This window comes from Necator americanus, chromosome IV (genome assembly GCF_031761385.1).
Source record: "Necator americanus strain Aroian chromosome IV, whole genome shotgun sequence".
Taxonomy (NCBI): domain Eukaryota; kingdom Metazoa; phylum Nematoda; class Chromadorea; order Rhabditida; family Ancylostomatidae; genus Necator; species Necator americanus.
The window spans coordinates 22,608,027-22,620,453 of NC_087374.1; the positions used below are offsets into that span (position 1 = coordinate 22,608,027).

At 40.0% G+C, this 12,427-nt stretch overlaps 1 protein-coding gene across 3 annotated transcripts in view; it reads left to right on the top strand.

Annotated features, from left to right (window-relative positions):
- Positions 1-4,396: 4,396 nt before the first annotated feature.
- The window catches only part of RB195_002377 (uncharacterized protein), a gene marked incomplete at both ends in the record, with an annotated part of 9,992 nt that continues 1,961 nt past the window's right edge, over positions 4,397-12,427 (top strand). For 2 of the 3 annotated variants that reach the window (XM_064199611.1, XM_064199612.1), the window contains 9 exons: positions 5,210-7,700; positions 7,883-7,949; positions 8,049-8,127; positions 9,397-9,491; positions 10,267-10,439; positions 10,921-11,032; positions 11,197-11,300; positions 11,487-11,632; positions 11,914-12,003. In XM_064199611.1, the coding sequence (XP_064055492.1) occupies positions 5,210-7,700; positions 7,883-7,949; positions 8,049-8,127; positions 9,397-9,491; positions 10,267-10,439; positions 10,921-11,032; positions 11,197-11,300; positions 11,487-11,632; positions 11,914-12,003 (3,357 nt within the window). Of the gene's footprint in view, positions 7,701-7,882; positions 7,950-8,048; positions 8,128-8,388; positions 8,509-9,396; positions 9,492-10,266; positions 10,440-10,920; positions 11,033-11,196; positions 11,301-11,486; positions 11,633-11,913; positions 12,004-12,132; positions 12,217-12,427 lie in introns of all 3 variants that reach the window. The other variant, XM_064199610.1, reaches the window with a different exon arrangement.

A 12,427-nucleotide genomic window follows, 5' to 3' on the forward strand; every position in this document is an offset into this window, starting at 1 on the left:
ATGGCTTCGGGAATCTCCTATCATACGAAGTCTGCATTTGATTTCATCTCGCAAAATTTGTCTCAAAATTTGATTTGTTATTAGCTGTTATAGATTGTCGACTTTAAAATCACTCTTTTGGTGTGAATAGCGTGCTCTAATAAGGTCATCATCCGTGCTCCTCTCTGCTTTGCCTCTCGATGTTCATTTATATCCTTTTTATATCCGATATTTAGTATCCAGGCGTATGTAGGATTCGATTTGTAACGATACCGTTAATGAGGCTCAGAGCAGACAAGGTTCAGTCGTCGTTTCAAGGGCGCCGACCGTCCTTCCAAATCTGAGTGGTCTCTTCGCGGTCTTCCTTTCAGTAAATTTAGTATGAAGAATTTGTCTAGTTTATTGATAGTACCAAAAACAACGCCTGAAATTCTCCTTATCGTCTTTTCTTGTGTTGACACCGGTGCCGACCGTCTAGGTAGCTACCGGTACGTTATTATTGTGTTCTTGCGTCAGCGTCACGTCGCCAAAGATTCATCCATAGCCTGTTAGTTATTTTAGCAGGAGATGGATATCCGACGTCTCAAGTGTCGGCGGCCTTCTTTTTTTTTATATTTCCTTTTATCTGCTCTCTCAGTTTGAGTGGTTAGCTATGAACACTGTAGGATGTTTCTGTTTTCTACAGAGACTATCTTCAATAAGGAAGGCCCAATTTACTTGTGTTTTGTTTTGCCTAAATAAGAATCAACGTGTCACTAAATAACTAACCTACTAGGTCATTTATTCTGTACAACACTTTGTCTTGAATATTTTCTTACATTGACGTATTCATAGTCTATATCATGCGTATTTTAGCTCTAATACTTCTTATCGATGCTTCTCTGCTGATTCTTGATAAATTTTACTTGTACTTGTTATGCACAGTCGATTGCGAGCACAACTATTTATATGGTGGCGGGGAGCATGTTTCTACAGCATCTTCTAGTTTTCCGAAGCGGAGGAGTGACCTTTGAAAAGAAACGAATTCCAGGTGAAGCGAAATATCCATTAGAAAGAATGGATACAGAAAACAGAAATGAAATGCACGATCAATCCCTATTGGGATGGGAATTTAGAATTCGTTCTAGGTTTATGAACGCGTGTGCGGCCTACAATGACTAGCGGGGGCGAACCAATGTGTCAGGTCAGTGATTTTATACTCTCAGACACAGGTGCACCAATTTGTCGACCTCGAAAGGATGAAATTGCTCAGTTGGCACTAGGGAGATTTGGAACTTCTGACCTGTTGTGCAGCTACAGCCGAACCTCTTACCGACTGCGCTACAACCGCCCATATTAGAAAAATAACCACTCAGAAGTAAAACCATCGTGATCATGCTATATAGTAACGCGATTAGTCCGTGTGTGTATGTGTGTGCGTTTGTCTGTGTGTCACAAAAATACTCTATAATGATGCAAAACTCTGGAATGGCGAGGTGCCCAACCATCCCCATGCACCTGATAGGCGAGCACTCTACTTTTTCACCATTGTTCAAAACTATGGAAATATGTATGTTGACTTTGATAAGAAAAGTTAGTAAGTTAGTTTCTCTCATAAGTTAGTGTGGGTAAATAAAGTTTTATGTGAATGTATACTTCCAGATTTGCAAACTATCATGCTATATAATAACGGGCTTATTTACTCACGTGTCTGCGTCTGTGAATTTGTGTGTCTCAGTCAATTTCAAAAAGAGAGGGAGACGAATGCTATGGTGTCGGTTTGGTGCGCTGGAGCCTCAAACCCGTAAAATTGGTTGAGACGGGTACTTCGTGCCCCAGCTGTAGAATGGGGTGGGATGGGTCCCACGGGGTTGAAATAGTACGCCGGTGCGGGAAAGCTATAGAGTGAGGAGAGACGGGCTCCACTGCGTCGGATTGGTAGGTGGGAGTCCCAAGGCAGTAGAGTGAGTTTCTGTGGTTCCTTCGCATATCTGTTTCCCAGCATGTCCCCGCATGCTTTCAACATCCTTTCTTCAAAAAGAGGAAGCAGGCGTGCGAACGGCTGATAAAATACAATACATAGTAGTCAACAGCTTACGCGATCTTACGTAGTACGTAGTAGTTTTATCACTACGATAGTGATATTCAAGTCATTCCATGTTAGCACATCATTCTTGCTAATAGCTGAGAACGGAGGAAACTCATACTTCGAATAATGTTTCCAAATTGTGGAGGTTTCAGAGCAACATGGATGTAAAATTAGGTTTTGGGTTGCGTTCCAAATGTAGAACTGAGCGTTTAGAGAAAAACCATAAAATCTTTCATCTGTGCTCAAATTTTCTGGTAAAAAAAGCTGAAGAAAGCGTTGATAGAAAAAAAACAATTCTAGTTCTCCGAAAAATGTCGCTACTGTTATTTCTTATTGATAAGTCAGGACGTTCGGACGTGACGTTCAGGCTGGTATACAATAACGAGCGTAGTCCCTGTGTGTGTCTGTGTGCGTATATGTGCGTGCATATATATATATATATATATATATATATATATATATATATATATACCAGTCTTTAGCTTCGCTCCCCTTCACTGATCAATGAAAGTTAATAGTAGTGGTGTTTTCTGTAAAATTAGATTTGTTTTTTTCTTTAACAACGCTCTCCTTCTCTTCTTTATATTATAAAAATAAGGCGAAAGATTACGGGGTTTTCCTTCTAAACATGTCAATTTCACAATTGGAAAATATTCGACTATCGGCTGCAAACACTCCTTCGATGTCAGAATAATATAGATACAATTTGAAAGCATTGCTCGAAGTATGGGTATTCCTCTTGATTTCCCCCAGTAGTTATCACAGAATGATGTTTTAACATAAAATGACGTGAAAGACATCATCCTACTGATCAAGATAATGTTCTACGTACGATCACATAAACATCTTGCCACTATTTAAGCAGCCGTTTGCATGCGTGTTTCCACTTTCTGAGAACGGAGAAGGAAATAGACATGCGTAGGAGTCATAAAGGTGAAAAGCAATCCAAAAGTGAAACATTTCACTTTATCTGCAAGTTGTGTTTAAAAAAACAGCATGTGGGCGTAGCGAGGTTTTTCTATACTCTAGCTAGAACACTGCGAAGCCTTCCGCAAGCACATTTTAGGTCTTTGAAACTTTCTTCCTGCTAGTAGAACGCAACTGTAATAATAGCATGCAGAATGGTGCACATGAAATATAATGCAGAGAATGCTTTTTTTTTTGCATAGAAAAGGTCAAATAAATACATGCAGACGCGATTTGTAGCCTAGTAACGGCCAACATAACGTAGAATATATTCTCGATCAAAGTGATGAATTTCCTTCATCGCTGACTTGGAACTAGCCGCCATTTTTACCGTAGTTAAATCTCAATAAATCCATAGCAACGGTTTAGATTTATCGTTCGTCTCCGCAGGTCGCAAAATACCTGGGATACGGTCTGCGACGATGATGAACCGAACATGCCCATTCATGGGAGGAGCCAGTTTGTTCTTCATTTTATTTCTGCTGATGACGGAGAGCCATAGTACGGTAAGGAGAATCTTGTACAGATTTGTTCAATTTCTCATGGCATAATCTTTGATTCAGGAATTTAACTACTGTGAAGAAACTTCTCTAAAATACTCTTGAGGTAAGCTGACAATAAAGTACAAATTATGATTTGCAGCTAAGTAGGGCGTAAATGTAACGTGCAGAATCAAAGCCGTAGTTACGATTACTACGTGAAATAGGCGTTCTTTTCAACGCCTGGGATGGGAGATGGAAAGGGCTGTCTTACTTCGCGAAGTGGTTGTGGTATTCCCGGAATGCTCAAACTACACAGTTTTTACAGCATTTTTGGTAAACTACTTACCTGACCTTTGAATGAGTTTGAGAGGCAAAGAACATACGATACAAACATTGTAACAATACAAGAGTGGTGCTAAACTGATGAGATCAATTCTTGAGTCTGGAATATTAATTTCAAGAAAGAAAATACGCGTCATAAGTTGTAACAATAATCACAACATCTGGACCAGCTGAAAAGATGAGGCTTTCATTTAGAACCTTGCTGTTCGAGGTTCACTCGAGAAAGTCGTGCACATATTTTAAAATTGACTTGAGAACCAATCTTTTCTTTTACAATGAGAATGGACTTGAAAAGCGCATAATGGTCTCGAAGCTCTACTGTTTGGTTTTTCTATTAATATTACTTACCACTTATTCTTCTTATTTTTGCTACTCGACAACAGTTTTTTCAGATATCTTAAAATTTTCGCCGCAACAGCATGCGAACTATTTTTTATAGTTTTGTGTTGTTCGCCTCTGCAGTGGATATTCTATCTTCAGAGCAGAACACAGGTATTTTTCTACTTTATTTTGTTGTTAGCCGGGAAACAAATATGGTATTGTTAAATTTAGTCTGTGAATGCTTCGATTAAACTTAGTTAACGCCAACCAATTCGTTATTTTAGATTCAAGCGAGTTATTGAATCCTTCTAAATTTCGTTGCGAAGGAAGTCTTGGGCTGATTTTCGAACATAGATTGCCGATATTCTCTTTTCATTGTTTCGAAGCCAAAGCAGAATGGTTCAATCAATTTTTGAGTGAGACAAGTCCTTTGGATTCCGTTGCATTCTGCAAAGGACACCTCAGTGAAAAAAAAGTTAAGAATCTCCATAAAACTGCACTCACAAAGATCAAACAAGCAGGAGCTGATGTGCAAGCAGTCTATGTAGGACTATGTCCATGCAACTGCTCTTCTTACTGTTCCAGTAATGCTAACTTCTTGCCTAGAACATGCCTCTCTAATGTAGCATTTGAAATTGTTTTTCTGAATTCGACAACCTCCAGTTCTCCAAAAGTGAGTGCGGCAGCTGAGAAAGAGAATACGGCAACGGAGAGAAAGAGTACAGAGACCGAGAAGAAGCTCCCATTTTTATCGAGTGGTACGCATGTTCCTATTCAGGAAACAAGCAAAATATCGCAGGAAACATCCACACCTACTCAAGAAACAGATCAGACGACCACAACATCACTCCCTGTGCATGGTCAAGGAGTGTCGTTCAAATCAACGACTCACACACCTCGCAGTAAAACAACGTTTTTGAACTTTCCTGATCCGTACACGTCTACCACTCTTCAGACAGTGAGAACTACAGATTCACAAAGGGATTCCAGTACGTCAACGAAGTACCAAACAAAATTTACTCACAACTATGCGGAAATAATTGCTACTACCATGTCGAGGAATCTCGACACTTCTTTCGTAATGCTGAACACATCGGATGCAGAAACGATAAAGATTCCCTTTGCTTCTTCTGAGGTATCTATTAAGACTCGAACATCACCGCTGTCAAAACTGACGATTTTGAGCACAACTGAAAATGATAAATCAGCCGATAATGAATTTTTATCACCGGCAGGCAGCGGTGCAGCATTAAATGTTTCAAGAACGACAATTTCGCAGCGATCTTCCAACATTTTTTCCCAAGGAGACGTGACGACGGTGGAAACGTCAGCAAAAACTACAGAGGAAAAGGATCAAGCCACAGATTCCGGGCTTAAAACATCTCAAAGTACAGTAGGTGTATCAGAGATTTCGAGTACGATTACCTCGCAACAATCTTCTGATTGTCTTAGTCAAGAGGTCACGACAACCGTGAGTAAGCCAGCAAAAACTACAGAGGAAAAGGATCAAGCCACAGATTCCGGGCTTAAAACATCTCAAAGTGCAGTAGGTGCATCAGAGATTTCGAGTATCATTACCTCGCAACAATCTTCCGATATTCGTGGTCAACAGGACACCACAACCGTGGGGAAGCCAACAAGGACTACAAGGGAAGAAGATCAAACAGTAGACTACGGATCTACAGTATTGCAAAGTAGTGTTGGTGCAATAAAGACTTCAGGTACGAGTACTTCGCATTCCAACATTCATGGCCAAGAAGACACAACAACCGTGGAAAAGCTAGCAAAAATTACAAAGGAACTGACGGAAACAGCAGATTACGGATTTACAACATTGCAAAGTAGTGCTGATGCATACATAAAAGTTTCAGGTACGAGTACTCCGCAGCGATCTTCCATTACTTATAACCAAGAAGATTTGACAACGGTGGAGGAACTACCAAGGAGTACGGAAGAAACCTCGTACACTTTTAAAAGCATCACGTTTGATGCGCTTTCTGACTCGTTTGCTACCATCGCTTCTTCAGCTGGAGATGAGGAAGGAAGTGTACATGGTTTCGAAAGAACATTGGAATCCACGAGAGTACGTCAAAAAAGTATTGAAACGACGATGTCAGAAGAAAGTATTTCTACCTCAATGTTCAACTATTCAAGTTCAGAAAGTACCATCTTTTCAAATGTTTCGATGGCGATGACAAGAGCTGGAGAGTCAGAAACCTCTACAGCCTCACTAGTTTCTGTCTCTGGAATTTCGGACCATGAATCCTCTGATCATCAGCTCACATCTGGGAGCAGCCATAGAACATCAACCACAAAAATATTGTTGAAGCAAACTACTGTTCTCCACGAGGATTCTTCAGCACAGGCAAATCAAGAACCAGAAATTTCGATGTCTCTTGAAAAAGAAAGCAGTACTGGTGGTCACATTTCTCGCAGTGCTAGTGAAACACAGGAGGTTAGCTATTCATCTACCAAACGAACAGAGGGTAAGTATTCAAAAAATGAGTTCCTACTTTATACTGACATCGACACTGGAACTTCCAGCGGCATAAGCGAAGAATATAATAACACGAGCAAATATAAAAGCACACCTAAAAAAAAAGGTAGTAGTGAGAGCATCGGACCACCAGAACTGAGTGAAACACGATCAAACATCAAAGTAGTAACCAGCACAACTGCGTACGAAAGTTTTTCGACTGCGAGTGGCAGTGCGGGGAGCAGCGAAACAGTGAAACCAAGCGAAAAACAATCAGGTATCAGAACAACAATTGGCACAAACAAGTACCAGGACACTTTTCCTGCAAATAACAGTACTGGGAGCACTGGAGCAGCAAAACTGAATGAAACACGATCGAATACGGAAGCAGCAGTTAGCATAACCAAGAACCAAAGGACGCATACTACAAATAATAATGACGGAAGAGTTGAAGCAGATCAGGATACTGAATCATCCAGATTTACTTCTCCGGCAGTGTTCACTTCTTCAAGAAAGAAATTTCTAACTGACGTTTCTAGCGAAATCATCAATACGGTCAAAGCCGACTTCGAAACCACCAGTGATAAGTTGGAGATCCCAGATATCCCGTATAACGCATCATCGACTACACTGAGCAAACAATTCCCTTCCAAACCGACGACAAGAGAAGTGGCTTTGTTCTCGTCTTCGACTTGGTCATCGAGCAAAGCTAAAAGCGATTTGCCGCCTACTTCGACACCATTAGTTTTGCTGAACTGGACCTCTGCATTAGTGAGAGAACGCCATTCCACGAAGTTCTTCGAGTCCTCATCAGCATCGCAACCGAACGCAACGCTGTTCGGTAATAAAATAGAAACACTGGCATCCAAACTGACAAGTGCAGCCACAAATGCGAAAAGTGGGAATACCACTCCAGCATACCATACGTTCAACGAACTCAGCACTTTATCACTAGCCAACGCGGATAATCTGGAAATCGGTGAGAGTACGGAATTATTCAAAACAAACAAAAAACCAAGTTTTGACATAGTGTATCGGACAACGCTAGCGACAGAGACGTCAACAGGTTGGTTTTATACATTTTTCTTACACTCGTTCCCGTCAAATACGAAAATAAAATGATTGGTAGTCTATATTTGTTTTTTTTTTCGCTTTGTTGCTCCTCACAGTTTTATTTACTTAGTAAGACGCCTAAAGGTTAAAAAATTTAGGCCAATCGGAAGACTGCAAAGCGCCCTGCCTTTGCAGTTATGAAGAGGGATCAGAATATTGCTATCGCATTCTTTCGTCACTTGATTCATCGACATATCGAAAGGTGAGCTATGGAGAACAACTACCGCATAAAACTGTAACTTATTTAAATGTCTTTCGACCACTACCATTTTTTGAATTTCTACAAGGGTTTGGATTTTAGGTTTTGTGTGGAAAGACATACAACGGAAGAAGCACTGCTTACTTTATCATCCAATTCTCCTGACGATTTTTTTCTCAAAGTAGACCATACTTACTGCGTTTTAAAAAACTAAATAAATAAATAAGTAGATAAATAAATGTTGACCGTGTATTAGGTTGACGCAAAAGAAGTGCAGGTTTTTTGTTCTGTAACTTTCAGCACTATTTTATGGATAGAGGATTTAGGACTTTTGCCTGAAGTATTACACAATGTTGGGAAACAGTTTATGTCCTTCCTGAATGAGTGTATGAAATTTAATTCAAGTGATTTTTTCTAAGATAACTTGTTTTTCTATTTTCAGATATACAATCACAATTTTTGTAAAATCTGCTTCTACGAGATCAAGCTTGGTCGAAGTCCCGCTCGAACCGCCCGAAACATTTTTGCAGTATTGGGCAAGAGAATTGACGACGAATACACGGTACACAGCAGGCAAAATTTTCGTGCCGGCAACATCAGCCTCGAAGACGAGCAGCCTGGCGACCAACGCCCGATAACGATCAACTGAACGCGTTGTACTGCGCATTCGTAGACAACTCGCTGGCTGAACCGTGTTCATGTTTCGAGCGGTTTGAGCGATTTGAGCGGTAGTTTCGCCCAGCTTGAACCCGTAGGAGTAGATTTGGTGAAAATTGTGAAATGACATCTGGAAATAAGTATCAACTTATACTCTGGAAAAAGCGACATGAAATTGAGTTCTTAAATTAAATTCTTGAAATTAAGTTGAATACAAATATTCAGAAAAGGTATGAAATAAGATTTCCAACAATTTGTAATACTTTAATATTTAATATATTACTATATTATATTTCTTTATAATACAATATAATACAAAAACCTTACTTTATTGCTGTAATGCAGTGTTGAAACGATGGAACAAAAACTGCATTAGACTCCTCTGCATCTGATTTTACATTTTTAGATAAACAGTGAAACGTTGCTTGCTGGAGTTGTGACATATGCACACTTATTACGAATCTGGCAACAGTTTGATCCAAAATCGTCTGCCAATTCAGACCAGATGATTGTCAGATTTTTGATCAACTCCATTTATAGATTTGTCTTTTATGTCCTTCTTTATACTTGTGTATCTTTTGTATTCCCCTAAGCACAGCAAAATCTCATTCACATATAGAAGCCCTTGCACGTTTTTGTCTAATTTCTAAAGTGTGGTGAACAGGATTGCAAGGACATAGGTAGGCGATGAACGCTTACTTCAAACATGTTATAGAAGTTCGGAAAGTTCATGCTTTCATATGGAGCGGTGATGGTTCGGCGTAACTGTTGGGTAGTATAAATATAATTTCAGGCCCTGAAAAACTGTCAAAGTGATGATGATAGCGATCTAGCTGATGAAAGAGACTTCGGAGATCCGGAAGTTGTAAAGCTAATACGCACCAGAAGGTAAAACTTGTCGATTTTTTTAAACAACGATTACAAGAGCAGTTTTAAAGCTGCTACGGAGTCAGTTGAACCCGCCAGAAGTTTGGTTGCGCCATCGTTTAACTGCGATTTGGACTTGAGTCGAACATACAGTTAAAACTGCGAATTTTGTTGCGTAGCTGTGAGCGAAGCAAGTGGTTTCAACAGTGAACCATGTCAATCAGCGCTTTCAGCGATCATCTAGCTAAGTAGATGGCAGGACGATAAGATCGATAACAGAGTAAAATGAGTTCCTCCGGAATAAGTCAGTTTCCGCTCCTTCTACTACAGATGCTTTTTTTCTCTTCGAAGTGGTGTAAATTGTGTTAGCGTCAAATTACAAGTTTTAGGCGTGACACCAAAACCGAGTCTCATGTTGGCGAATTTCATTGCACCCTATTGACCCTATTGAGAGGAGAGATTGCTAAGGGCACAGCGTGTATCTTCGTCAACATGGTGGCACGTTTTCTTTGTTTTGGTTGTTTTTCAAAAAAAAAAACCCGTCAATTCACAAACTCTGAGGTTGTTGAGAAACGGGAACTCTAATGAGTTATTTCAGCGATTTCTTCTCTTTTCTTTTGTTCTGCTCTTGACGCGATGGAGATTACATAAAGTCCAGGAAAAAACAGCATCACAAAGGGCTGCGACTACATCCCTTCTTTCTGTCCTACTTTTTTCCAGAAATAGTGGAAGAACTTATAGGAAATAGGTACTAGGCGGCCCATCATTCTCCATTCTTAAGCTCTAACCGTTTTAGCCCATCTACAATTCTGTTCTTCGTGAATGAGCATGACTCTGAAATGATCAAGAAGAACAGAACTGTTCGAATTGTTTCAATCGAAGGATCTACAAACTTCGCTCTGGCGGTGAATAGAACTGCTGGACTAAGCGAAACTATCGAGGATGTGAACGCTTTGTGCAGAAAAACAAGTAAGCCAATCACAAGTTAAAATATTTTTCGTAAACTTATAGTCTGTGTGGGCGGGAGTAGCACAATCGGTAAGAGGTTCCGCTTTCTGCAAAATAGATCGGAAGTTCGAATCCGCCCTAGTGCTCTCCGAAACTTTCGTCATATAAATTTGTACCAGTCGTCTGGGAGGATGTAGACACTGACTTGACAGGTCGGCTGAATGAAGTGAACGTAGGGGCGCATCCCAAGCGGACTGATTAACGCCAGACACTATCCTTTTTTATCCTTTGATATATAGTTAATATTAGTATTGTGTGTAGAGTTACAAGCAAACTGTAATAAATGTGCAGGCAAGTCTACTTGAACGATCCCTAAACTTTTGAAAAAACGATCCAAAATATTTTGGAGTTTTGCAGAAGCTTCATGTCTTCTTCGTATTCGGAATTATCGAGGTCACGACAGAAGTTTTACATGATCCTCATAATAGCACAGCTATTCCAGAGTACTGCAATGAAATGCAATGCAACCTCGACGACTTTGTATTCTATGGGATAAGCACTAAACTTATACTGCCATCAAACTATAAAAAATTGGACATTGGACAAAGTTTGAAGTACGACATCAAATATTTGACATTCGAGCAATTTCCCTTTGACAATTTTAGATTTTATTCTTTATCAAATATCTCGTAAATGGTTTACATAGTTAAGATTAAAATCGTCTCTTAGCACACTAACGTATCTTCCGTGAAGAACAGTGAAAATATTGTTTTTGCAGTGTTTCTTGTGCAGAACAAAACAGCAGCAAAGTCATCGAGGTGACATGTGGAGAGAGAGGCACACTGCAACCGTATCCACCGTCCATCATCTGCAGTGTTGATGGTTTGACCCTTATTATGTACCGCAGTAAACCCAGAGAGTATATGAAAAATGAAGCAGAATACGTATGAACCTATCCGTAGTGAGCTCATTGCTGATAATGTAGATGTTGGTCTCAAAATAAAAATTATTTGCACCAATATATAAATTACCAATGACAACGTTTCTATGATTTTTTTTTTCGTAAAGATTCTGACGGCAAGGAACTAAAAGATGCGGAAGTTCCAATGAACAACGAAATACGCAAATCATGTGACGAATGCAATCAAATCGGGACCGATAGATGTGAAGAAGTGGAAGGAGGGTTTATGTGCTTTTGCAAGCCCAACTGGAGTGTAAGTGATTCCGCATGAAGATTACTGCACAATTATCACGGTTTTGTATTTTTCCACATATCTTCGACATATGTAACATTTGCACTCAAATGAATCTTACAGAACAGCTATCCTATAGCATGCACCTCATATTTGCTCTGAAAATGCTACTCGTATCTACCATACATTTGTATTGGTGTCTCTGAATCCAACAATTTTTTCTCATATAAATTTAGGGAATAAAGTTTGAAGGCGGGATTGAACCCATTTCAAAAAGCAGATCTCTGCTTTCATCATTTCAGGGCGCCGTTTGTTGGATTTCTCCTAACCAGTGTGAAATTCAGCAACTTCAATGCGGTCACAACGGCACCTGCTTTTCGGAGGTTGATCGGGTAATTCAGAAAGAGAGTCAGGAAGACAGATGACATAAAATTCGTTTGAATGACCACAAGAGTCCTTAATTCGTTCAACAACTTCCTAAAGGATTTACGTCAAGAAAAGTGAATAGAAGGGTGATTCAGGCTTATTGCTGGTGCGATGAAGGGTATGCCGGCGTTCACTGCGAAGTATCAAAGGCTAATTTGTCTCTTCTTGGGCCTGCTGAAGTAAGCGATTCTCGAAGCAGTATTACTTTAAGAAGTACTTATGTTTAAGGTCAAAAGGTAGCATATCAACGGAATTGAGTCTCTGTAGGCAAACAAAGCGCTGGAGGTAGATCATAGGCGTTGCTCCACTCGATTCTCCCTTACTGTCCTGGAAAACGGCGTGAGGTACGTTAGAGCGCGGTATCCTTGTACACACTGTGATTCCCTCAGC